This window comes from Melospiza melodia, chromosome 5 (genome assembly GCF_035770615.1).
Source record: "Melospiza melodia melodia isolate bMelMel2 chromosome 5, bMelMel2.pri, whole genome shotgun sequence".
Lineage (NCBI taxonomy): Eukaryota > Metazoa > Chordata > Aves > Passeriformes > Passerellidae > Melospiza > Melospiza melodia.
In genome coordinates this window covers 80,362,984-80,390,698 of record NC_086198.1, presented here as the reverse complement: position 1 = coordinate 80,390,698, position 27,715 = coordinate 80,362,984, and the positions used below count along the sequence as shown (strand labels likewise).

General features: G+C 41.5%; 1 protein-coding gene across 2 annotated transcripts; it reads left to right on the top strand.

Moving 5' to 3' along the window:
- The first annotated feature begins 4,833 nt into the window (after positions 1–4,833).
- Positions 4,834–27,715, top strand: NSG1 (neuronal vesicle trafficking associated 1). 2 transcript variants are annotated; one of them, XM_063157630.1, is made up of 5 exons: positions 4,834–4,939; positions 5,303–5,454; positions 9,125–9,241; positions 19,764–19,874; positions 25,074–27,715. In XM_063157630.1, the coding sequence occupies exons 2-5, from the start codon at positions 5,326–5,328 to the stop codon at positions 25,272–25,274; spliced, it is 558 nt and encodes a 185-aa protein (XP_063013700.1). In that variant the 5' UTR covers positions 4,834–4,939; positions 5,303–5,325; the 3' UTR covers positions 25,275–27,715. The 2 variants fall into 2 exon arrangements, with proteins under 2 accessions (XP_063013700.1, XP_063013701.1); XM_063157631.1 differs by having other exon boundaries at positions 4,858–4,939; positions 5,300–5,454.

The following is a 27,715-nucleotide window of genomic DNA, read 5'->3' as shown; positions in this document are numbered from 1 at the left end:
CAAACCAATTAATTTGAAGTGGTTCAAGGCCAAAGAGAAGTTTAGGATCACATTCTAGCATTCCTGCTGAAAGGTTTGTTTATGGACCTTTTTTTTTTTTTTTTTGAAATAAATGGTTTAGTGGTTAAGTCCAGCTTCTGTTGGAATTGATCTTATCCTTTAAATTCATGTAATACTCTAAATTAATAGAGGATTGTTTTGAACTACATGACCTTGTGTTACTTAGATGCTGTTTGAAATCCATTTGTATAATAGCCAAAACGTTATTTTGCCTCTCTAAATCAGGTAACTTCAGCCATTTAAATGACTGTTTAAATCATAAGCAGGATTAACCTGGGAAGAGATCAGTAAAAGATCAACCTGACTTTACCCCTAAAGCTGTGCTTCCTTGTGTTTTAGTATATCCCATCACTGCTGTCTCCCCAGATCCCTGTGCCAGACAGAGCTTTGCCTCCTCATCACAGGACTGTCACTTCTGTGCCCCAGCTTAGCCAGGAGGTGGGGCTGATATTTGGGAATATCAGGAGGCCTGGAGAGCAAAGCATCTCCCTGTACTGATTCTCCCCTGCCCTCCTCCCCAGACCCAGAGCTGTCATCTCCCTGCTGCATTTTGGCACTTCTCCTCACCAGGAGATGAACCTGCAGATGGTGTGAGGAGGCACAGGACATAATCTGCCTTGCAGCACAATTTATCCCTTCTGCTGCACCTGCAAGCTCAGGGCTCTGATTCCCAGAGCAATCCTTCTGCCTTTTACTGCCCTGTATTTTACGTGGGTGTATCACTGATGTTTTTGTCACCATTTGAGAAATACTGCTCTTGAGAATCTGAGTGCTTAGAACTTGTTTTGTCTCAGCATTATTCCAATGTGTGGACTACACTCTTTCTGAAAAATCTTATTTAGATAAGTGTGTATGAATTTAGTATCATTAACCTAGGGATGCCAGACTTGGAAAATGGTTCAGTGTTTTAAGAATTTCACAGCTTTCGAGTGACCATTTCTCAGTTTTCCCCAAAGAAGAATTCAAACCCATCCTTTTCAGTAATTTTGGAAATAATAGACTTGCATACTTTCATTTTCATCTGACAGTTCTACAAATCTGACAGCAAGTGAAAACCACTATTTTTCATACTGCTATTTTCTGTCACAAAGGTATAATTTCTGTTCATGCACAGGTTCACTATTCATTTATCCATTACCCATTTCAGTATGAATGCCACAATTCTAGAGCTGTTCACACATAAGCCTCTCACATATAGAAATCCAAGAATAAAATCCTAAAGAAAAAGTTAAGTTTTAGGTTCCCTGCTTTCCCAGTGTGGATTTGGTGGGCAGAGGGAGGGACTACAGGGGCTGTATAACCTGAGCCCTGCCTGCTGAGGTGAACTCCTGGCTGCATCATGTGCTGGCAGCCATGCAGCTGCCTCTACCTGGCTGCATTTCCTGCACCTCCTTTGGAACATCACCTCATCCAAGTTTCCCTATCACTGCCCAAGAGTTCAATATAATTTCTGAAGTTTATTAGCTTCCTAAAATGGATAGGTGGGAATGCTCTTCTTCTTTGGTATTTGTAAGTAGCTCAGATACCAAAGGGGCTGGGTGCTTTAGGGGGAAAAAAGCTGCTGGGGCACCCGACAAACAGCAATAGGTATTGCTGCTCTCCTTCAGCAGAGTTTGTTCCCTTTCATGAATGCTTATGTTGCACAAGCAATTGCAGCATTTCACTGCATCAGCACTGTTCCTAATCCTGATTTGGAAACATCAACTGTTAGCTTGACAAAGCGTGACACATGGCACGTTGAAGTGTTTTCAGCTGCACTCACACAACAAATTGTGATGGCTCCAGAAGAGCCATTTCAATCAATTGTGTCAGTAAACTACAACCCACAAAGAAAAAGACATGTGGCCAACCCGAATAAAGCACCATCAAATCACAAATAATAGATTAATTGTCACAATTTTGGCCTCATTTTTAGAAAAACTATTCTGCAGGGAAAAATCCTGTAATTTCTAGATGCTTTGCCCATGATGAATCAGAAGTCCAGCCCTCTGGAACGTAGCAGTTTACAACGCTTCCTTGATTTCCATATGTGGAGACTGTGTGACTTTGTTCTTCATGTTTGTGCTTCAAAATGAGGGCTTGATAAGTGGTGTAAATGTAGGCTTCCCTGCAATTGTGCTTTCTCCAGCTTTTGTGAGACATGGGCCTATTCTTATTTGAAAAAAGACTTCTATATCCTTTCCTAGACCAAGTTCCAGCAAACACAAGCTCCACACTACTTCCTTTTTTCTACTTCCTCTGGTAGTTACTTCATTGGGAAGTGCTACACCTGCTTGATGGTGAAGTGCAAATTTTCAGCTTTCATAGTCAGGCTGATGGCACACAGGGGGAATTCTAACCTCACTGAGGCCATTAAGGTTTCAGAGTAAGTAAATCAGGGTACAATCTGACCTGATGAGAGCAGCTCCCAGGTCATCAATTCTGTGAGTGGGCTGCTTTTCCTGTTGCCCACATACCCACAAGGAGTTGCAATGTTTCCTCAGAGATAACTAACGTGAGATAAGGATTGCTGGCCATGACACTTCAGTGGCTGAGCAAGGATGTGGGCAAATTGTTAAGCACCTGGAACCCGAGTTACTTTGTAGAAGATAGAGGACAGTTTCTTCCCCAAATTTAAAACCCCCTGAATAACCACAGCAAAATGACCTACAGCAGGAGCCCTGGAGAAATGAGGTGTGCTAGTTTTGACAAATCAATTTATTTGTAAATAATGTCTATGCAAATATACACCTTTTTGCCTTGTTAAGGCAGCAACTTCTGACTAGGAAGCTTTTATAACTAAGTTACTTCATTTTTTCTTCTAAAACTATCAGTAGCAAGCTATAGGTGACAATTTGATATCAGAAATTAAAGCCTTTTAACAGCTCATTTTACACAGCTGGCAAATAAAGACACTTATTAGTCACAGGTATCTGTATGTGCATGTACCTGCATACGAAAACACAGAGCTTTTCTTTTTTTATGTCACAGTACATGGGGTGACATGCAATTAAAATGAAAATGATGTAAGCCACTGAGTGTAAGTACTGAGTGACAAGTGTTGTGTTCAGCTGCTTAACAAAAAGATTTTTTTCTGAAAGACTAGAAAACCAGGTAAGACCAAAAGCAGGTACCATTAAAGAAATGCACAGTGGCAAAGAGAATAACTCACCCTCTAAACAGGCTATCCAAATTTCTCCTTTTCTCTACAACAGACATTAAAACATATTAAAACATAACAACCTGTGCACATGCTCACATAATGAAAAAAAAAATACCTCACCAGCAACTGGGGAATTTAAATCCATTCATCTTAATCCAATACTGATACTTCCTCAGGCACACACTTAATACACAATTGCCCTAAGCTTTTGACAATCTTCACCCAATAGGGCTCGAATATAAAATCACAAAAGCTAGAGATGAAAGAACCTAGTCAGTCAATTTGTTAAACCATTTGCTGTGTTATTTGGGCTCCCTGTAGTATACTGTCAAATACACTTCTGATCATCACTTGGACTTTTGATGTCATTTGGACTTTGAATGACTTTGCTTCACATACAAATGAATGGATTACACTCATCCTTCTGTGGGTTCTTAATCTGTTCTGTTCAAGAACACTTGTAAGACAAGGGCTTTGACAAAATTAAATAAAATTCAAGTGTTTCTTGTTTTCTGAGAAACCCCTTCATTTCCACTCACAGGTGCAATTTTCTATATAAAATGAACCCCTCTTCTTCTACTTAACACACGCAAGCATGATTTATGAAATGTTGCTCAGGTAAGACAAGCTTATTTTACACTTTATTTACTCAGGACAGAACACTGATGGGAGAAATAAATGAGATAGACAAGATGATCCATAGCTGGAGACACGACTTGCTTTGTGCCACAGCCAGAAAGGGCCTTTAGCATTACAGACCATTGATCTCGGGAAAACGGGATGCGTGTTGCATTGAGCGACTGGAACAAACCACGCAGAGAGGCTGCTCATGCTGGCATCTGCGAGAAGAGGTTGGCTGGTTTTGAAGCACGAAACTGGCTCTAGGCTGAGCACCTGTCTGCCTCTCCTCTCTCCGAGCTGCCTACCATCCCAGGCACTTGTTGCATCGCCCACAGCGCTTTCCCTGCGCCGGCTGGGCAGCAATGCACCTGCAAGATGGCAAGAGGAGCATGCTGGCTGCCTCGGGTTACAGGAGACAGCGCAGTGAATACGAATCACTGGGTTTTTTCCGCCCGAAGCCTGTAAGATGTCCTCTGTCTCCCGGCTGCCAGGCTCCGCAGCGCCTTTGCCCGGGAGTGACGCGAGCGCCGGTCCCAGGGCTGGCATGCCCCGCTCGGCACAGCGGGCACGGGCCGGGCTCCCCCGTGCTGACCGCACGCCTTCCCTCACCTTCCCTCACCTTCCCTTCCCCTCAGGAACGGCCGGAGGGAGCGCAGCTCGCCCCCCTCAGCGGCCGGGGTCCCTCGTCCCCGCCGCCGCCGCCTCATGCATCGCAGCTTCCCCGCCCCAACCACCGCCGCTGCCCCGGCCGGGGCTCTCCGTGCCGGGGCCCAGCGCTGCCGAGCGGGGCAGGGCGGCGGCTCCCGGTTCCCAGCCCCGCTAGCGCAGGGCCCGGCGCGGCCCCGCCCGGGGAGGGGCGGCCGAGGGGGGCCGGGCAGGACGCGCCGCCCCTTCCACCTGCTGCCGCTGCGCCATCGCCGGCTGGGGGAGCCGCCGCCCGCTCGTCCCCGCGGGCCCCTTTGTGCTGCCGCTGCTGCTCCGGAGCTGCCTCAGCCAGGCGGCGGCTGCGTCACGGCCCCGGCGCTGCGGCCGCCCCGAGCCACCCGCGGAGCGAGAGCCGCGCCTCGCCCCCCGCTCCGCCATCGCTGCGCCCCGAGCCAGGGCCGGCAGCCGGCGGTGAGTGCCGGGGATGGGGCGAGGGCAGCGCCGGGGATGGCGGCGGGGATGGGGCTGCGGGCGGTGCCGCACCGGGCCGCGCCGGCGGCATCGCTCGCACCGCGCTGGCGCGTCCGGGGTTTGGGTGCTGCTTTGTGTGCGTGGTGCCGTGGGGTTTTGTTAATTTTCGTAGTACATGGTCTGGTCGTCGTTCGTACTTCCCAGAACGCCAGTGGCTAACCGAATCATAGCGACCAACACGGATTTTTTTTATTTTAATTTTTTTTTTTTCCAGAAGGTATTTCGGGTCCCCCGAGGGCTGGGAAAAGGTCTGGTTTCTGATATTTTGCATTTCTTTGCGTGTGTGCCTGTGTGTGCCAGCAGAAAAATCCCTCTATCCTGGAAGAATGGTGAAACTGGGGAATAATTTCAGCGAGAAGAGCACAAAGCAGCCCCTTTTGGAGGATGGATTTGACACCATCCCCTTGATCACACCCCTGGATGTCAATCAGCTCCAGTTCCCACCTCCTGATAAGGTACAGTAGGCTTTAGTTTCCACCCTGGAGAATCACACCCAAATCTCTGGCAAACAACAAAAGAATAGGTCATGGGTAGAGAGCAGCTTAGGAACGACAAGAAATATGGGGTGTTTCAAGGCATGCTAGTTACCTCTAGGGAAAAACCCCAACAGCTAAGCTCATGAAAATCCACTAATGGTGATTTGCATTAAAAATCAGTGTGAAATGTTAGCAATGGGCATGTCGAGATTTTAGTGCTGCTATATATAACATATACTATACAAATGCAAGCTTCTCTATACTGTATTGTCATAACCCTTCCTATTCTGTATTTTTCTCTCTTGCATCTGGAAGGTCCTGTGTGTTCTCTGTGGATAATACAGATTTTCTCTGTCTAGAAAATGCCTCCCTGATGGGGAATAGAGCCCTGCCTTATTTCTCTGTAAGATGGGCTTGGGCATACTAGCAAGAGAGAGCACTTCCATTTTCCTTCTGTGCTTCAGTGAGAAACTAATGCTAACCCCAGACAAGCTGAAATAATGAGATGAGAACAGGCCACTGAGTTTTCTCCTTGGCAATTTATTTTGTTCAAAAAATCCTCCAAATAGGTGATTCAGATATCCTCTGTAGCTGGAAGGGAGCAGTCCAGTGAGCTGCTTACATGCTAGAGGGGAAGTGTGCTTCCTGCATTGCTCATTAAATGTCTTGATTATTAGGGATTTAATTTTAAAGATTTAGAAAGGTGATAGCCTGTAAATACGTTTATTGTCCTCACAATAAAGAATTCAGTAAGTGCTACTACACATGAGGCACAAAGGAGTAGGATTTTTTCAGGGTTTTCAGTATCCTGTTTTAATAAGATTCTTACTTGTAATTTCCCACATGCATCTGCTAATAAAAAGCTTTGTGGTCTTCATACAGTTTTTATTTTTTGCCTTATGTCTTCCACAAGCTGCATTCTACTTGTAGATAAACTGATAGCTATACATTCCTCAAACTTCAAAAAAAATTCACATAATCTGAAGTTAGGGTAAAGAGTTTTAGCTTGTAAAATTTTCCTTGGTAGTGTGCTGCTGGTAGGCAATACAAATAAATGTGTGACCTCCATTTTCATTGCTATCAACAGCATTCTGTGTTGTGTGTAGTGACCAGTTGGCAGGCATAAATGCAATAAGCCATAACAGCTGTTCAGGAGCCTGAGGGTCCATTTTATGCCCTCAGTTACATGGGTGTAAATCTTGTAACTGAGGACAAAATCACACCCTAAGGCTTTAGAACAAGCTGAGTCTTACCGTGTCTGATACATCTGCCAACTGGTGACTGGATAGAACCGATTACCAGGGACCAGTGACCAAAGGGATTTGTTCTGTTCCTGCACTGCTAAGCAGAATGAGGGATCTGCATGGTAATGGCTTTAACCTGAGCAGAGCCTCTGTTGTGAGCCCAGGGACTCTGTGCCAGCCCGTTTGCTCCTACTAGAATGGGTAGAACTCCTCCCACCTGTTTGGCATTTGCCTTGAATGAAAGCAAATGTCCAGCTAAGCTAGAAACTTAAATAAAGGGATATTTGATTGGCTCTTCTACTTGCCACTGTCCAATTGTATATTAGTTTTCTTTTCCTTTGGCAAACATAGAGGGGGAAAATTAAATTTATTGGTCCTGCTGGTGTCCTTCTGTAACTGGTTAGTCATGTCAGTGTCTCTTTACTGGTTGTTAGAGACTCAAAGGCAGGAGCAGAGCAACTGACATGAAAAAAAGAAGCTGTATTACGAAAAGATTGACACACAGATCAAATTCTGAAGTATGCAGACCCTCATATATAATGAATAGAAGTACATTCTTCATATGTCTATGGTTATTATCCACTTGCAAGGCTCCAGCATGGCAGTGAAGCATAACTTCTTGAACAGTAGAGACTACAGTGCTAAGGATTTGATGATTTTGACAGTTTCTAAATTAAAGGGATGAAGTGATTTAAATTCATATTTAGATATGTTAAACAAAAGAAGACATTACATAACCAAGCAGTTAGAACTGTACATTCAGTGTCAGCTGAATGTGATTTGAGTTGCCTGAGATTATGTAACATAAAGGGGGGAGGAAGGGAACTAAGATGTTTTAAAGCATTCCAGAAATCATCAGGTGGTTAACTTCCATGATGCTGTTGGGCAGCTATAAAGTTAAATAGGTGATAACTACTATCTTACTAATTATAACTGAAAATAGGTAAGTTCGTTTTAAATTTATGTCCTGAACAAGTATGTGTAATACTGTGAAAGTGTCTAATAAACTTTTAGTACTGAGTCCAGGTACAGTTACACATTCCAGGTATCACTCAAGGCAGTGAGAAGAAGGGAGCCCAAGGCTTGTCATTTCAGTGTCTGACTACCTGAAGTGTCACCATCCTAATTTAGAAAGATGGAGAGAGTCTGTTTACAAGGGGCTGTAGTGACAGGACAAGGGGATGGCTTAAACAGAGAGAAGGTTTAGTGTGAGAGTGCAGAGGCCCTGGCACAGGGCCCACAGAGGCTGGGAATGCCCCATCCCTGCAGGTGTTCAAGGCCAGGCTGGATGGAGCTCTGAGCAGCCTGGTCTGGTGGAAGGGGTCCCTACCTTGGGGCGTGGAGTTGGAACAAGATAATCTTCAAGATCCCTTCCAAGCCAGGCCTTTCTGTGATTAATGTGTTTGCTATTAATACTGTGGGCTGTGCTAAAGATAGAATTTGATTTTCAAAAATCTAAAAGAGTGGATACTTATTCCTTGGAAAAACAGAGGAAATTGAGCAAATTGTAATAGCACCATCACTACAATAAACTGTACCCTAGTTTGAGAATAATACTTGGAAAAAGTTCCTGAAAAATGCAGAAGACAAAAATGAGGCAAATAGGTTAGGTATGTGAAAATTTCGTATGATTAGAATGCCTAGGAGAACACTGGAGCTACAACTGACGTAGTGAGTATTTTGGGAATAGGGCTAAGGTGCTAAATTGTGTAGCTTGGGGCAGTAGTTCATAGCAAGGAATAAACTGAAGAGCCTTGGGTGTTTGAAGAAATCTCATTAACAAGGGTTCGTGTGCATCTTGCTGCTTGCAGCTGATAATTCAGAAATTAGATGTTAAAAATAAGGATGCCAAGGGCCATAGTCTATCACATGGTGAATGGCAACTAGACTACATGGGTTATTTCACTTTTGTTTAACCTCAAAATCCTGCCATCAAAGAACATGGCATTGTCATTTGTAAGATTTTTATGGGTAGTCTTCAATAATCTTCTCTTGGTGTCCAGTTTGAAATCCCATTAATGGAATTTCCTGAAGCAAATAAAGGTAGTTATTTCCAAACTATCCAAAGTGGGAAGGTCCATGATTTGGATTTGACCTATCCTTGCCTAGTATAAGAGCACAGTATCACCACAGATGAAAAAATGGAACCTTTGTGAAACTGTTGCATAACAAGTCTTGCTGTAGGTCCATCAAAACCACTTTGAGAGGTAAGTTAGTTGATGATTGATATACTGGAGAAAGGAATAAATAATTTTGCACTTTCAAAGAAGAATTACACAAAGTGGGGAGGGGAAAGATATGGTGCTAGATGTGCTTGTAGCAGATAAAAGAAGAGTTAAAGAATAATTAAGGTTTTTGTGGCCAGCTTTAGTTGACAGTTTTGTGATTGATTCTTTTTCTTAAAGGTTGTGGTCAAAACAAAAACAGAATATGAACCTGACCGCAAGAAGGGAAAGTTCCGTACTCCTAAAATAGCTGAATTCACAATCAGCATCACTGAAGGGGTTTCAGAAAGGTTTAAGGTAAGCAGTGCTATGTGAAGATGTTAATGTCTCAGTTGTGTTTGCAGAAGTGCTTAAAATCAATTGCTGGTTGTAGTCAGAACTGGCTGTAACAGAGTGCCTGTTGTGGATATAGCTGGACATGAGAAAAATTAATTCAATGTTATAATGGTTCAAAATTGAATAATTAGAAACAAAATCAAATCTTGCAGCTTTATTGCTTATAATCCCTCACTGGCAGATGAATTCCAAAGGCATTTCTGTCAGTGTGTGGGCTCCAGAATGTGCCTTGCCAGGGTGTGTGTGGGCTGCACAGGGGAGTGCTCATGGCATGGGTAAAGCTCCTGTTCGTGTTGAAGGACAAGAACCACCAGAACGTTTTTTTTTTTTTTTTTGGCTTCTTATTTATCACTGTTGCCAAACCATTCTCTTAAAAGCACTGTCATAGTCCATTATGTATTTTTTATAGTTAAATATATGATTTGGCAACCCAGGGATATATATCAGAGCGCTTTCCTATCAGTTTTCCTGGTCCCATTTAATCTTATGGTTTGGTGATGCCTGGTACTGTCACATGGCAGTTCAGAAAGAATCTGACTCAGATTGTGTCCACACCCTTACTACTCCCTTCATCAGTCCCATAGGGAACCTGAGGACTTATCTGATGCAAGGCTTGAATATCCTTTCTCCCTTCCCACTAGAGGATAGTTTTTCTTGTTCTGGGTAATTAAAGCAAAGCAGGAAAGTTGGCACTTCAGCTCGTGCTCCCCTGTCCTTTTAACAATGAGACTGCAGGTTTCCAGTGCTTCTAATTTGGCATCTTACCCAAGGATACAAAACATTTTTAAGCAGTAGGCATCCACACTCTGCAGTTCACAAGTGCAAATACCTTTGGAAAGCCTAATATTTAGTATGAGGGGAAAATACAGAGTTTCAGTAAAGGTGTGGATTCCCTTTCTACTGCACAGTTCTAAACTCTGTCTGCATGACAGGACTTTTAGGGCACACGCAGAGATTTTGCTACTGTTGTGCCAGAGCTGTGCTCTAAAAGCTGCCCAGGCCCAAGCTGACCTTCAGAAGTGTATATGCAGCTCTCAGTGGAATCAGAGCATGCTAAACAAACAAAGTGAAGGCTCAAGGAGGGATTAGACTGTATTTGGAAAGGAACTTTGCAGAGTGTTGCTGCGACAAATGTTTTAAGTGCCATTCACCTGGTGGTCTCCAGCCATGCAGTGAAGCTGTGTGGGGAACCCCACACAGCCCAGAAGAGATGTGATGGAGTGTGGTAGGGTTTTACCAAGGAGGTAAGAATCCTAGTTCCAACTTTCCCTCTTCCTTGGTTTGGGGCAAGGACATGCCATTCCTCAGGGAGAATGCTACATTCTCTCTTTATCTCTGTCACCATGGTTCCAGTCCTTGAGAGCAATCCCCTTCCTCTCAGGTGAGGAGGGAAGGGTAAATGCAAATGGACAGCTCAGAACAAGGAGAGCTTATGTCTGGCTGTCTTTGTGTGTGTCCTGGTCACACTAAGGTGACTGGAAAATGCTTACTGTGTCTAGAAGAGAAAAGAGAAGCAGTTTTTATGTTGAATGCCCTGATAGGACTTTGGTTCCAAGCAGCTGAGCAGAGCCTATACCTGAAGAACTTTGCACTTATGGTTTAGCAGTAGGCCCAAGGGATTTAATTGCTGGAACATTAAACTGTAACTAAGGAAAGGTTTTGAATATCTTAGTCACATTTAAAAGGCTTGTGCATCCTTTTATAAACCTGGGGGGGGTTCTCTGTCTTTGTTGGGAAAGCTGAGCAAATGAGACCTTGCTGAAAACAAATAAATAGCTTGTTGTGCTGTTGGGTAGTCTTTTCTGATTTGTGTAGCTGAACAGCTAAAAGCCTGAGGATTTTTGCATTGCATTTTTATATACCTTTGGATGGCATACTTCAATAAAATATCCTTTAGATGTTACTTTATGATGATCACTCTGGGATTAATCTCATACTAGAGGGTTGCTAGGTTTTGCTGCTAGGTAACTGCTGCATCAGAGAGAGGTTTCTGTAGGATTTGCTGTCTCTTGGGAATTGCAGGGTGATTCACATTGTGGCTGTAAGTCTAGGTTTCCAGAGAAGAGTACGGGGATTGATCAGTTAGGAAAATTTTTGTTCAGTTAATTGAAAACCATGTTCATGCAGAACATTCAGGTCCTAAAAATGTCCCTTAATCTCTATATAACAATCTTAGAATGTAATTATGCTGCTTGCAACATTTTAAAGAAAACTGACTAGATCTCCAGCGGGGATGACTGTCATATTCACCACTCCCAGTAATAAATATTACATGAATAGTTGATAACATTCCATAAATATGTAGATGAAAAGTACTGATTGTGTGAGGTTTTCTCCTGGGTCCTTATTAATTGTGAACCATCATGTTAACTTCTGCTGTTGATTCTGAGAGAGCAAAAAGATATTTGTTTGAAAATTAAATATTTGTTGTAATTATGAAATGCATTATTTAACTGGTGAGATATTGACTTTGGCTTGTGTTCATGAAAAAACTTTCAGATGCCATTTTAATGACTTCAGTATGGTACATCACCAATGCACAAGCTTGCCTCAAGACACAGCCCAAGTGTTGTGCTAAAAATAAGCAAGTGAGTCAGTCATATTTACAAATAATTCACATGTGTATTCTAGGATGTACTCCTTAAATAATGACAAAGCAGATTGCATTTTTGGGATTCAGCAGTGCAGATCATCTAAAGCTGTTCTTCTTGAGAAGTTACACATTATAACAAATGAAGTCACTCCAGCATTGCATATGTCGTGTAGATCATTTGGTTTTAGCACCTGGTGAATAATCAATTATAAAATGTATTTTTCTGCATTCAATTCACATTACCACAGTTATAACAGAGATGAGGATGTTTTCAAAGGAAACTGCAAGTATCATTTTCCTCTATGCAGCCACATTCTGAATTCAGATCAGAATGTCTCAAAAGAATGTGAAGATTTCCCGACTCTGAGAACACTATTGTCTTAATTTATTTTTATGGCTCTAACCACACCAAGGAAGGTGTGATTTTTCCACTTAAGATTTTTTCCCATTGAGAAACCGATGTCTTGCTTTTGTTCTTTGTACAGTGTAGGCTGATGTAGGGAGTTGGTTCTGGAAAACATCTGGAAAGTGACTTTGAACAAGGCAGATTTTTCTCTCTTGTAAATTGTCCACTCTACAGAGTAACACAGGATCCTTGTGAACCGGGACATAGGAGGATGTTAGGGCAGAAGAAAATTGATGGTCTGAGTTACCCAAGGCCAAACCTTTGCCTCTCCCATTGACAGAACAGTGTTTTTACAACCCCCGGTTGGATTTTGTAGTGGGATGTCTACTCTGGCACCCACTGATTGGGCTACAGCTGGCAGTTGTGTACAAACACAACAATTAAAAAAATCTGTTGTAGCAAAGCATGACTTTTTTTTCTGTCTTTGAGAAAACATCATTAAAGAACATTTAGAGGTATTTTGAAAACAAACACTGATTTTTCATAATAAATTTCAAGTCCTTAAATCAACCCAAGCTGTGATATGCCTTCAGCCTTTGGTTTCTGTTCAAAGGCAGTTCAGTTCTTCTGACTTTATCTTTGACATCTCTACATACATCTAACTGCAGAGCCAAAGCCTCAAGCTTATCTCTGTGCTAACACCATGCAAACTGTGTACTATCAAGTAGCAATCAGCTGATGAAATGTCTGCATGAAGTTATGGAAGAGGAATTGAAACTTCAAGATCAGTTCTTGCAGTTTTACCTGGTCACTTTAAGACTGCAAAAATGTAAGCACCATATATCTAACTGTCCAGGGCTTTTTTCTGTCTTAAAAGGGGCATCCTTCAAACATGTTTCTGCCTCAACAATTTTCTACCTCTTCTTAGTGATGCTAGTGATTATTATTGCTGCAAAAATAATCAGAAGCAAGGAAAACAGTTCTCTCTTTGCTGCTGTGTGATTACTTTGTGTGATGAGTAGCTCTTTGCTTCCACTTTAAAAGTCTTTTAAGAGCAGGAAGTGTCAACTGATTCCTGTACAGGTATCACTTCCTTAAGTAGATTCTGTATCTGTCACTTAGTGTTGGAAGAGTGACAGGTACTTACTGTCATTAGTAGTTCTGTTTCTCCAGTGGAACTACTCACAGGATTAAAGTTACTCACAAGTATAAGTGTTTGACAGGCTTTATATTTTTTCATTACTACTTCAAATAAGAAAAATAAAGGAGGTAGTTCTTTCAGTGTAACAATTATTTTAAAGTAATTGATGCAAGTGAAGGCACTGCATGGCAACTGTCACTTTTCCTTTTTTTAATGTTTGATATTCTTTGATATGACATTGACAATCCTCCTGCTAAATTTTTGGTTGAAAGGAATTTTGTAGTCAGAACTGGAAGATTTAAGTAGAGTGGATGCTTAACACAGCTCCCCTGCTATAAGTCAGGTGTCCTCTGCCACAGTCTCCATTAGAAACCCATTTACTGGAACAGAACCAGTCACACAGGTGACGCAGATGATGTTTTGGATGTCTCCAGATGCATCACTTAAATAACCTTTCCTCTGCTGTAATAACATTATGCAGCCTTTTTCCTGGCCTGCAGTAGTATCTTCTGGGTTTGTATGAGAAGGTAGTAAGATTCTTATCTTGGTGCCACAGGGTTTCTTGAACTGCTTCCTCAGATCCCTGTTAAGAAATACAATATATGGTGCTGTGTGATAGAAGGTGACAAGAACATTGCCATGAACAGCTGGGTTAAGCTGCAGCTCTAGGATCTCAAGGCCAGTGCCTTGTTAACCTGTTTTTGTGTAACAGTGTGTCCCTCAGGTTTCATTAATCAATTCCCTTGCAGACTGCTCCTGTTGTCTGGCACTGTCGCTGTTAGTAAGCTCTGGTTCTGTAGCTTCTTTTCTCTTCCTGTCCTCATGAATCTGCCTGCCTTTTTTGCATTTTTTGCTGCTACTCCCAGCAATCTCCAGGTAAGCATCCAAGACAGCTCTCTCTTCTTTGTCATTTCTGTTTGAAAGGGACAGTGTTTTGATTTCTACTGCTTTTTCTGTACAATCTGCCCCCAAACCATCATCCTCTTTGAGCACAAAGTTTTGATGAGAATGTTGTGGTGAAGCAGTTGAGTTCAGGGGATGGATACCAGTCATAGAGCTAAACCTGACATGTAATATTAGAAATACTCTTCTGAAACAAGGCACCTGGTTGTCTTCTGGAGTCACAGGTCATCCTGTATATTCCCACAGCAAGTACAGGGCACTGCACCAGGGTGTTCTGTGTAATTTGCATTGCTCTGTAAATGAATATGAGTCAAATGTTGCATGTATAGATGTAAATGTTCCTTTTCTCTTTCACATTGCCATTTCCAATGTCTTAACATTTCTTAATCCTTGAGTGTGTTGTTTCAGACATGTTTTTCAGTTAAACTTTCAGGGACAGGCTGAGGTAATAGCAAACAAGGACATAATTTTGCAGAAGCAGTGATAAGTGGAAAGCTGATTTTTGTGTTCTCTAATGTGCTGGTAGAGGGCATTGTGTAGCTGGAGATGCAGGATTTTAGTGGAGAGAGGTGAAATGGAGGTCATGGCCATTAGCAAGAAAGTCAATGCAATGTTTTACGAATTTTTGTCTGTGGGATGTAGCCAGACACAATCTATTGTAATTATAGGCTATCTGCCTAAAATTCTCTTATAGTTTAAATTGGATAGAAATAATCTTAATTTCCTGTCCTAAGTAGTTGTACAGAGTTGCTGTATTTTACCCCAAAGGTCTCTGCATTTTACTGGTGAGCAAAGCATTAATTGGCTCTAAATCATTTCCCATGAAAGGTGCTGTGTATGTTTTCACTCTTCTTGTTCAGGGCTGGCAGCAAGTCTGTGCCTCACACTTCACAAACCTATCAGAAATGAAAGTTGTGTTCTGCAATTGAAATAGATAATGCATAGATGTGGAGCAGAGAGGAGATGTGACCAAGAGCCAGTGACTGAGCAGTGAAAATCATTGCATAACTTCTTAGGTCTTCTAATAAGAGGGATGCTTCGACATGGCTTTGTGTGCTGACAGAAGAAAAAGCACGAAGGAAGGCGTGGTGCACAACAGCACAGTATGAGTGGCTTAATGAAAGAATCTCAGGCAAGAGCAAGGATTAGACAAGTAGAAGTGAAGGCAGGGGAGAAATTAATTGTACCCAGGCTTTAATGGGACAGTGGGATAAAATAAACAGCAAAAGGATGGAGCTGAGAGGAGCAAAATGGGTAGACTTGTGCATGCTTGAAATACAACCAGGAAAGGGTGTGAAGATGAGCTGGCATTATTGGTACAGTTTTGCTGTAGTATTCCAGTTTGACTAAAAAGGGAGTCCAAATAAACATTAGTGGAGTGAGGAAGAAGGAGACTGCAGTTGCCAGGCAGAGAAAATATGGTTTGTAGTCTTTATAGTCTATAGTCTTGTAGTCTTGAGGCAAAGTAGCATAGACTGATGGGGAAGATCTGCTAGATCTTATGGTAAAGGCCTTATCGCAAGCTGTTTACATGATAGTGTAGTTGTCAGATACGGTGAGTTTCATTTGTTCAGCTAACTGCTTACAGAGTCTGAAGACAGGTTTTTTGCTCTGGGTATGCTTAGTTCATTCATTAGTCATCTCTCATTTTGATTACTCTAATGGCTTCTGGCTAGACGTTGTCCTTCTTCTGCTCTTCACTTACAATCTATTCAAAAATCTGCCACATACATAATATCTTGTCATCTTCTCTGTTTGCTTCGTTTTGCTGCCAGATCCCCTTAAAACTAACTTTAAATGTCACACTCAAGATGAAAGCAAAATCATACTTTGGATTTCTAGTTAAAAGAAATGGTTATTTGTCCTATCTTATAGTTACTTCAAGAAAAGTATTTTAAAAGCCCATCACTCTTGAGGTGTGACAGTCACCTTGGAGTTCTTGCAGGATGTACATGGCAGTGAATGATCACAGTAATTCACAAGAGTTCTGCTCGTGAATGTGCTGTGTGGGGTCCTGCATTGCCAGCTGGCTCCCACAAAAAAGGAGATTCAAGATTTCCTTCCAGAGGAAGGGAAGTGGTGCTTGTGCATGCATGGCAGCTGCTCCTGCCTGAGGAGGAGGGCAAGTTGTGAGTAGTGTGTTGGGAAGAAGAAGAAAATAACTGTAGTTTATAGTGAGGGTGCAAAGTTGCTATGGAAGAAAGCTATACCATGACAGCTTTGGGGTTGCTTGTGGTCTGAAGAGCTGTTTGTTGCCTTCTCTTTTTTCATGCTTTTATCTCTGAAAAGCATCTGGGAAGAGAGGGCTCAGGAGGTGAGGCACAGAGGTAGGGTTGCAGTGTGTTAGGGAGAGAAGCTGACTGCCTCAGGTTCAGAAGTGGTCCCTGTGGGCCACTGGGGTGGGTTATGAGAATGAAGAGAAATGGCTATTAGAAGAAAGAAAAGGATTTTCAATTTGAAAGTGAGAAGTAGATTGGATTAACAGGTGATGGCAATCACCTTGGAAAGAAATCCATTGCTAGATTCCATCTGTGCCATTTTCATCTGCAACTGTCTTTAAATAGAAGTTCCTTGTATCCTGAAGGGTGGTAAGAGAAGGGAGCTTCTCTCCTAATAGGAAGGAGACAAGAGCTTACTTGATTAGGGATTTGCAAATGGAGTGTGATTGCAAATCACTGGAGATAATGAGAGTAAAAATTTACATGTTAATACCAAAATTAGTAACATTAGGAAATAGAGTAAGTGAGAGAGAAAATTCTGTGATATTTTTGAAGCAGGACCCCTGAGAACTCTTGCCATGGCTGACTGTGTGGCAATGGAAGAACTTGTACAAGCAGTGAGAACTCACAGCCTCACACTGCCACTGAAACCGGGTCTCAGCTAATCACCCGAGGCCATGGCTCTGCAGCTTGCCAGGCTCCAGCAATCAACAAAACACTGGGCTTTTATCTTCTTTTAAAAAGCAGTGACTTCTCAGAGTAGTTTTGAAGTTTTGAAGAGTGATCCTGCAATGACTGTGGAAATACAGTTTTTTCTACTATCTTAACATTTAGTCTCAATTACAAAACAGCTTGTTAGTATGTTGCCTCACTGTGTTCCTGAGACCTCATCTGTATGACTGAGTGGTTACACTGTGGAAATAATATTACAATTCTACTACTGGCTGCTAGTAGAAGGGCCGGGAAACACAGTTAAAATACTTCTATAGAATATTTTTCAGATATATTTTCAAATATATTTTTCAAGAGTACTTCTCAAAACATTTAAAACTCTTAGCTCCTATCCGTGGTGGAGACAAATACAAGCTGAACTGATCTGTGCCACAGCAGCTGTGCCTGATGCCCGTGTCCCATGTCACAGGCCTGTGTTCCTGAAGGGAGCAGCCTTTGCTGAAGGCTCTGTGGAGCCAGGAGCCTGATAAAAAACCTATTGGAAGGGCTGAGCTAGGCCACAGCTGAGATGTGTAGGAGTGCTACATTGGTTGTTATTAAACTGGGCCACAGAGAATGGCCAGAAAGGAAGGTGAAAATGTACTTTGTCTCTTGGATTCATGCAGGGAATGGAGGCATGGGAGGTGTAAGGAGAACATACAATGTTGACAAGATAGTGTGAGCTATCCATGCTAATTTTGTGTATGCAAATAAGTAATGAACTTGGAGAAAGGCTAATTAGATATGAAAATTGTTGTCAGTGAGATGTTTTCAGAGGTTAATTAAGAAATTTTTTTTCTTTTTGTACTCCAATGACAGCTGAGAAACTAAACATGTTGCTCCATGTCTCATTTCAATTGTTACATTAATATCTGCATTTCTGCTGCTAAATTACTTTTTGATCTGCAGTTCTCCTTGCCTCTACTCCAGCCTTCCCTTTTTTTTGCTTATTTTTTTCCTATCAAAAATCCTTATTAAATCCTTGGCTTCAGCAACACACACTACTCAACCTTGATTCAGCCAGAAATACAGCACTTGCTGTTGTCTGCCCACGAAGAGATTTGCTTTCACAGGATGACAAGTCCCTTAAGTTTATTGTTGTCCTGAAATGTCCTAACACCACTGCCACACACAGCTTGCAGTGTTGCAAACTGTTAGTTCAGAGCTTTAACAAAAGGAGGCTGTATGGTGGTTGTTTTTATCAAGAGGCAAAGCTACAATTTTTTGTTGATTTGGCTTTTTCAAATACCAGATTATTCTTGTTTCAATTAATTGACACTGATATGTGTAAATTCGTTTTTCAGAAGGTGTATATAGCTGGTTTACTCATCTTACTTCAAATTTAGATCACATTATGCTTTGTTTTAAAAAATTAATAATATAATCTTGTTTGTTTATTACTGTTTCTTATGCTGTAGCACATGCCTGCTTCTTTCTAACTTGCCAAAAGAAAATTAATCTCAATCACTCTTACTCTGTAGTCTCCATGACCTACTATTTTGTCTATCAGTAGAAGTTTTAGAATAATAAAAACACACATCTGGGATACTTTCCCAGGTAAAGAATGCTGTTTGCTCACTCACACCTTCCACAAAAATGGATCTGATTTAGAGAGCTTTGTACTGCAACTGCCAGACAAAATGTTGTGCTTTCTCTCATCAGTGGGTGATGTAATTCTGTCTTGTGACACAGCAGAAGGCTGCTGGTCTCCAGCTGCTCAGAGTTTGTACCTGGGAAAGGTTAGCTTGATGCTGACACTGATTTCAGCTTTGTCCTAAGGTGTGTCTTGGACTCTGCTGCCCCAGCTCAGGGGCAGAGAGGTACTGAAGGTGAAAAGCCATGCCAGGCTGTGTGTAAGGCTTCTCTGTGAGCCCTGTGGGAAGAGGTGCCCAACTCCTGGAGGCCAGCCCAGTGTCCAACAGGGGGTGTCTCCTCACGGATCTGGCAGTCAGCTACTCCTGTACAGGCTCTGTGTGATGAGCGAGTACTGTTTCAACCTACAAGTTAAGGAGTATTGAGCAACCAAGAATGCAGACTACTGGTGTAGCTGCCCCTAAGTTCAGAGCAGGTGCAATGACCTCTAATGCTTACAAGAGAGGGCTGCCATGACTTTGTCCATGCCCTGCAAGTCACCTCTGGATGACACCTGTGCTAACTTACTATCACCTGACTCCATTCCTGGACAGGCACAGGGAAAACAAACATGCTTAGCAGCTGACATAAACTAGACTTAGACTTACATCATCCACATACTGAAAAAGCAGCAGACACAAGCTACCTTGGTGCATCCTGGCCTCATGTGCCTTGAACAGAAATGCACTAAAAAAAGCCTTGCAGTGCACAGGCAATGTGTACTGCCCAGATGATCCTCTTTCTTCTGAGAAGGGCAGGGTGGAAGCACTTAGGTGCTGCTTCTCTGTTGTCCCTCAACAACTAAGCAGCTGGTTTTATCCTTTGCCTGATTTTACTGTACAGTGCATTCAGAGCTGGCTTCTGCTGCCTGCAGTGACCAGCAGCAGTAGAACAAGCAGTGCATTACTAACATAAGTGTGTTTTATTTTTCTTTACAGGTAACTGTGCTGGTCCTTTTTGCCCTTGCATTCTTAACGTGTGTTGTATTTCTGGTAGTCTACAAGGTTTACAAGTATGATCATACCTGTCCAGAAGGATTTGTTTTCAAGGTAAATTGCATACCCATTCTAGAAAAACAGTAGAGTATGGAGTATTCTGTGTTGTTTTAGGCATAACCTTGGTTAAGGCATGATGTATTGCATAGATTTGGTGTTTCTTTACATAGGTTAGTGTGCTTCCTGCTGTGCTTTTGCTTTGGAATTTATAATTGAAGTTGTACTATTGCACAGTATTAATAATGTGATTTTGCTAATGCTTTAAACATTGAAAATATAGCAAAAGTCTAAACACTTGTATCTCTCAAACTGCAGTTGTCTGGACAAAGCCCTCATTTATAGGTCATATGGTTTAATGATGCACATTCCTCCAAATTACTGTGTCTTAGGAAATGAGAAAATAATAAAATGTGGAGAAAAAAATCTGGAATATGTGTCAAAGAAAAAGTAGAGTGATGTTCTCATTAAGAGTAGTAGAGTTACTTCAGGGTTATTTTTGTACTAAGAACTTCTTGTTCTAGAACAGTGACCCCTGAGCCCTACTGCCAAAAGTGATGCCAAAAAAGGGAAAACACATTTATTGTAAAAAGCAGTGGTTCTAACCAAAAGGAGGCTGGGCTCACTTTATTTGTGTGAGATGGTGGTGCTGGCTCCTTTGCTATGACCTGGACTGAAAGTCAGGAAAGTAACATTGACTTCCCAGTTGTAAATTTCGCAGAGTTGAACTTGGCTGTAATTAGGTAGGAAAAGTAGCAGTGATAATGGCATTATTCCCTTTAATTTTTTTAAATAATATTTAGTCATGTAATAAATCAAAAGGGTGCCCAGTATGAACTTCAAAAGGATTCAAGAAGAGATGGCTGCCTCAGCACTCCTCAACTATTCTGTTCAGGATTTTATCTGTCACTTCAAGCACATAAATATCTTACAAGAATCTAGTTCAAAATTATAATCAGTGATGCCCTTCTGGATTAATTTAGGTTCAAGCATTCAGTTGGTTACTGCTTCCCCTTTGTTCAAGGGCAAAAGATACTGTGGTTAGAATTCTTGGCTGTAACTCAGGACATCCAGCTTTTGGTTCTGCTGTTGGCTTTTTGTGTTGCCTCAGACAGGCACTAAAACCCCTCTGTGTTCATGTCTCAGGGGACAGTAGGCCTTTTTTTTTTCCCTAAGCTTTCTTTTGGCATTGAACAGTCTGGAATATGGACTGTTATATTCCTTTCAAGCCTGTCTTGATGTGATCCTGACATGTTCCTGTGTGAGTCTAGCAACAGCCTCCTGCTTCTGCCTCCTTTCACACCAAGCTTTGAGTTGCAGCTTTCTGGCTTCTTGTGGCTTTTCTTGCCAATGTCACAAATAGTTAAGGAAAGAACACTTTCTCAGCTACATTTCAGTTGCCCAGTGATCAGAGTCTGGTTGTGTTTCTTTCTTTGTGGTCCTGTGTTTGGGACAGAAGTTAGGCAGAATGTCCCATAGCTCATGCTCTGTTCATAAGGTGCAGCACATACACAGAGCTGCATCATGGTTACTCTCCTGTTGATTTTCTTGGAGCTGGTGTTTTGTTTCCAGCTGCTTGATGGCATAATGCCAGGAGACAGAGCATCTTTGGTCATGTACCTCTTTTAAGAAAGAATTCTGCAATAAGGATATTGGCAAATGACACAAAGCCTGAAAACTACCACTGTTAAGATGACTTTGTATTTATTTGTGTCCTTTTTTTGGGAGAGTCCATGATATGTCATGGCACAGCTTGGCACAGATGTCCTAGGACACATGAAGTCTGTCACCTTGTGACCAGTGTCTCTGTGGACTGGCTTCATGTTTCAGGTGGACTCAACAACATTACCCGGCCTGGATGTTCCCAGGCTTTAGATGCTGATGTGATTTCCTGGTTAAGGGCAAAGGTGTGCCTGCCTCAGGAAGCCTGGTGCTGCAGGAATCTCTGCATAAAGGCTGAGCTAACCACAGCTCTGAGTCAGCCTCTCTTCTCTGCTTTGATGCTCTCATCCATGGAGCAGTTCCAAAGCTCTCTGCTGTACTACGCCTCCAGGGCATGAAGGTGTGCTTAAAAAGGTGCTCATTTGCCTTTGTACAGCACTCTTATTTCTGTGCTTGCTTAAGCTTTCTGACACAGCCTCAGTACTGCTGCTGTGCAGATTGCTTCTCTGGAGCACTCATCAGAACCTCCTGGTGAGACTCACCACAAAAACCTGAGTGCACTTAGATCCAGAAGAATTTCCCCAGGGTTTCAGTATGTTCTGTACTGTGTCTGTTACCCTTTAGCTTTTGTTGCCAAAGCACCTGCATTCACGCAGACTTGTGGGCAGTACAGCAAAGTCACTTCAGTGCATTGAGGACCACACCATCACCTGTGAAATTGGGAATTACTGACCCAGCAAAGTTAACGTGACAGAAGATACTATTTATAAGTGAATTCCACTGGGGTCTTCATGTCAAAGGAACAAAAGGAATCATCTTAATTCAGCCAGATATAGACTGGCAACCAGGGTTTTCTCTGGCATCAAAGGCCATAACCTGTAAGTAATTTCCAAAATAGAAGGGTTGTGAAACAAAGAAAAAAAGACTGGCAAGTCACTCTGGAGCATCCCAGTTTCTCCTCATGGCCTTCCTTCTTCTCTCACCTGGGAATCATGGCAACAAATAAAAAGGATGGAAATAAATGTTCTACATAGCTGAAAGTGGCTGGGTAAGAATCAGCAGCAGTCCCCATCTTCCCATCACTCAGTCACTGAGTGCATGGCTTGCCTTGACTGGGCACTAATCCAAAGGGCTGTCCTTAGGCAGTACACATGGGGCAGTGAGTGAAAGGAGAGGTTGTTTTCCATCTCTTCTAGAAGCATGAAATCCCAGGAGCAAAAATGCAGTCAGGAGGGAAACTGATGTCTGTTTCTTAAGGCACTTCCGTCAGATGTCTTGCATGTTTGTAACTACAACCCCCCCCTCAAAAAAAAGAAACCAAAAAACATCACTGAGTCATTTTTGCCTGCTACAAAGCAAATTGCTTCTGAAATCAACAGAGGATTCTGTAGCTTTTTTCAGACTGTCATTAATCTTGGCTTGTCTTCAGCTCTAATAATTATATTTGTTTGAATTTCTTTGGCAGATTTCATTAGTTCAATGGACTGTGTTCCTTTCCCCACTTTAAATATTTAGAATTGTGATTACATCCCATGACTAAGTGAAATAATCACTACACATATGTCTGTGTCTATGTGCTTCTTAGTCATTTTATCACATCAGAAGTAGTGTCAGTTATCCCAGATAAAACATGGATAATACTTCCAGAAGATGACATGGTTGATGTATATGAATATGCATCTCAAATAGCTCTATTCCATATTCCTGGATTATGTTTTTATAAATCTAGGTCCCAGTCTTGCAGCTGACACACACATTGACTATGAGCACAGGAAAGCCTCTGTTGAGTTACAGTGCTGAACTGCCACAGGTGCTGTTTACCAGGGGTAAATCCCATCTGCTTTGTGGTGCTACTTCCAACAAAACTGAGAAGGGAGACTTGTCCCAGCTGCTGCCTTGACAGAAGGTTACAGATGAAGGGAACCAGGGTGGCTGTGGAAACTCTGGGCACTCCTGTGAGTCTGCCAGGCTTTGAGGCAGTGAGGTGCTGCCTGTAGGAGGCTGCCAGTCCTGTGACAGCCAGGTATCTCTGAGCCATCACATGTGCCACGAGATGGAATTTGTCAGGGGCAGACAGGTTCTAAGACTACCTGTGGGCCTCTTGTTTTGACAAGTATTCCTTTCTTCTTTCATACCTTTTGATGATTTTTTTCCTTTTTAGGAGGCAAAATTTGTATTAAGCCAAGACTGTCTGCTGGGTCTTCATCCATCTTTTGCTTTCTGATTTAAAACCATTTGAAAGAGTTGTTACTTGTGCTTATTTATGCCTTTTTTTTTTTTTTTGACATGGACAAAAGTCAACTCAGAAGTAAATGTGGACACTTCTAAGGTTGAATCTGGTCCTGAAACCCATGGAATTTTTGCATGTGTTTTTCTGCTGAGAAATTCCCAATATAAAATTCTGTTTGCTGAGTAGGAGAACAGCAGCAGTTCAAAGCTGCTGTGCTGTAGTATTATAAATTTTAGTCCTCTGGTGCTGGAATCAAGAGGATTGAATACCCTATTTCTTTCAAAACAGCCAGAGTAGAAATTACTAAATGAATTTTTCCTCAAGCTGCAGCTACTTCTGGCTTACAACAGTCAATTCAATTGCTCAGGTGACTGCCCTAACATAGTAGAGTATCAGGCAAGATTGCCTGGACTGGCCAGTGTGGCAAGAGGACCTGCAGAGATAGCCCAAGACCTTCTGGGGCAGAACCTGGGGGCCACAGTATATACCTAAATAACTTTTTTCTTCAGTGCAACGAGCTGCTCTGTAGGCTTTTCCTGCACTGTGACTGGAAGAGTTCCTGGATGATCCCTGTGACAAATGCACTGCACAGCCACATTCACTTTGGCTTTTAAGATGACAGCAAAGTGGATTTGACTTTTATTTTACTCTCTAAATTATCTATTTCACTTTCCAAAGCTCTGAGCATCTAGCAGGTTCTATTTAGTGCTCCTGCAGTCTTGGGAAATGAAATAATGTAGTCTCACAGCTCCAGAGAGCTTTTTAAAAGCCTGCTGTTGACTACATCTTCTGACAATAAGGAGTGAAGTATTTTGTACGTGTGTACACACTTCCACATATGCTTGGCCACCCACAGAGTTTTCCCTATAATGTGTGAGCTACTGGGCTGTAAAACTGTTCATACATTGGCAGCAATATATCTGTATTAATTTCTGTCCCTCAGACTGCAAACACCAGGGCAAATTGCCTGAAGTTAATCTAACAGTGCAATACAGACAGCTGTAATTGTAAACCAAACAGTTGGAATTTGGTGGGCAGGAATAAACAGCAAAATGTGGCTGGAACTGGAGACTGAATACTTTTTCAAAATGATTTTCAGCAAGCATATTTCTTGTATGTTAATTATTCTGATATATAAACCTAGATTGGTCTTCCTGGCAAATGCATGAGTAATTTAAGGATTGCAGGGAAGAACATTTTGAACACAGTAGGACAATACTGTAGTTAATTGATGTATGTTGCATCTTGACTCACAGAGAGTGACTCTTGGCTTAGACTAAAAGGAAAAGGAGAAAAAAAACCTAATCTACTTCATGTGTGTGGGGGGCTGTATCGGAAACCTAAGCAATGGATTTTCTTTTCAGAATAATCAGTGCATTCCAGCTGGCTTGGAAAACTACTACTCTGAACAAGACTCCAGCGCTCGAGGGAAATTTTACACGGTCATAAACCACTACAACCTGGCCAAACAAACCATCACGCGCTCCGTGTCCCCCTGGATGACAGTACTGTCAGAAGAGAAACTCTCTGAACAGGAGACTGAAGCTGCTGAGAAATCAGCTTAGTATGATAAGCTAATTATTAAAACTATGTCATTTGAAGGTAACTAAGGGACTTCAAGGAACTTTTCATTAAATATAATTATGGATAATTTAGAGGTTACTCATGTTTATGGTGTAACTGCTTCTGTTTGCTGATACTGCTTTGCAAAAAAAAAAAAAAAGAAAAAAGTGAAAACAAAAACTTGCTGCAGAACATTCATGGGCATAACCCCAGGTGCATATCAGCATTGCTGTAGAGCTTTGACACCATTTTCAATGTTAAAAAAAACTCCAATGTTAGATATGTTCTTGCAGTTTATTGGATACTGATAGATTTTGTCACTGGATTTTCAGGGCTTGAACCTTAGATAAATCATGTGTTCTGTTGTCTGAACAGATACTTAATTTATTAAGTTTTTGAATTCTTTGTCATTTTGCAAACTGAAACACCCCAGCCATAACTAGAGTGATCTCTTGTTTAGCTGAAAGCTGTAAGTAATGTTTAGTTTGGGCTCAAGCAGGAATGATAGTCAGCACTGACATCGGGGCATAATGTAATGACTTGTACGGAGAAAGAAACTGTCAGGTCGCATTTTTCCTTCCATTTCCTTTCCTGTTTTTGTAAGTGATAATGAAGTTCTCTGCAACAAGGCATGCTCAATGTTTTCTTATTGCTGTCAGCAGGATTTAACTGCATTTCCACTGTGGCTTTAGCATCTTGGTAAGGATGTGCACTGAAACACAAACTAGATAGACTTATGGAAAAACACAGGCAGTTTTAGTGGTGGGTGTTGAGGATAGTGTAAAAAATATACAGTTCAGGATGTTCTAATGAGAAATGACATCTTTTGATCATACTGAAGAGGCAGAAAGCCTATTCACAGTACATGTAGTCCACTATGTCATTTGTTGGATACAGCTGAAGGAGTAATATGTCTAAATTTTCTCCTGTATTACATCACATTTTCCCTTTTTATTAGTTAGAAAGAGCTTTCTGTTTATGTATGGTTTGCAGTTTGATACTTTTTAAAACATGGAGCATCACAAGTGAAACAGTAGCGTGTTAGATACCACAACTGGCTGTTAAAGCTCCATGTGAAAGAGAGTGAAGAGTAGAACTGTTTGTGTATGGCTTGGGAGGGGAAAAGATGTAGAAGAACATAGTATTGTGGATGCACGTTAAAGTTCCATTGTAATTACAAACTTACCTATTCTTTGTGTGAGATCATGTTTTCATTTTTATTATAAATCTTAAATATACATTATAAAAAGACATCTTATTAATTTAATATACAAAAATGTGAAGCATCTGGGCAAGCAAGTTGCCTTTTTTATTCATGTAACTTGAATGGGACAAGGGAGAGTGGACATGTCAAAAGTTCCTTTCTTTTAAGGGGAAAACATCAGTAAAAGCTGTTTCTCAAGATTTGTAGTAGAACAAATGTGGTCATATCTACTTCTGTTTTTCTCCGGCAGAAGCCTGTCATCCCAATACAGTAAAAATAACCATTATGACTCAGTGCTCTAAATTTGATAGGAAATGTGCATTACGCAGTGCAGCTGTGAAAGGCTTTTATTAAGTCATCATGGTATGTGGAATGCCTAAGAAGCAATAAGCTATGTGCCAAATTTTTCTTTGCAATTAAAAATATTAAGCTTATGTGAAGATCTTTAAAACATACCATGTTTGCATTTTCTAACAGGTATCTGCTTTATTGAATACAATTGATTCACATGTAACTTTTGACATTTTCACTCTATGCATAGTAAAGAATAAGAAAGATGCTACCTGTTGCATAAAATGTAAAGAAATATACATTTCAGAAGAGAGATGGGAAAACACACACATTTCATATCAGCATACTTATAGAGGACATTCAGATTTTACAGGATGGAAAGGTCTGTTTCCCAGGACTGTTCTAAATAGAAATGATTCACGATACATCTCCTCCCCTTAAATTTAGGACAATAAAAACTTTAATGCAAAAGTAAATACTGATGAGAAACAACTTCTTTTTCTCCTCATAACAATAAACAATAAAAATTAGTAAGCCTTATGAGCTAGGAGAAACAGATTGTTTATGCTTCTTGAAGACAAAACCATTTTCTGTCTGATTAATCAGGAGGGAGTTTATTGACTCTTATCTACACTTGGTTTTGAGACTTTTTTTAGTTAACAGATTGCTCCCAGGTTTAGTACTTTGAGGAGTTGAATTGTCTATCCTTTGGCTTTATTCCAGCATCCCAGAACATCTGTTTCATTGCACAGTCTGTTTGTGTTGTATTCTCTCTTTTCACTTACAAGTAAAGCTCTCTCCTTGACTCCTTATCATTATTAGTACCATTAGATCAAGCTGATTTCTGAGACAAGTAGTTTCAAAGGATTAGAAGTAAAGGTCATTTATGTGCAAAGTGCTCACTGTGTACTGAAGTGGTGTGATGAAATAAACGCCTGAGACAGCGTA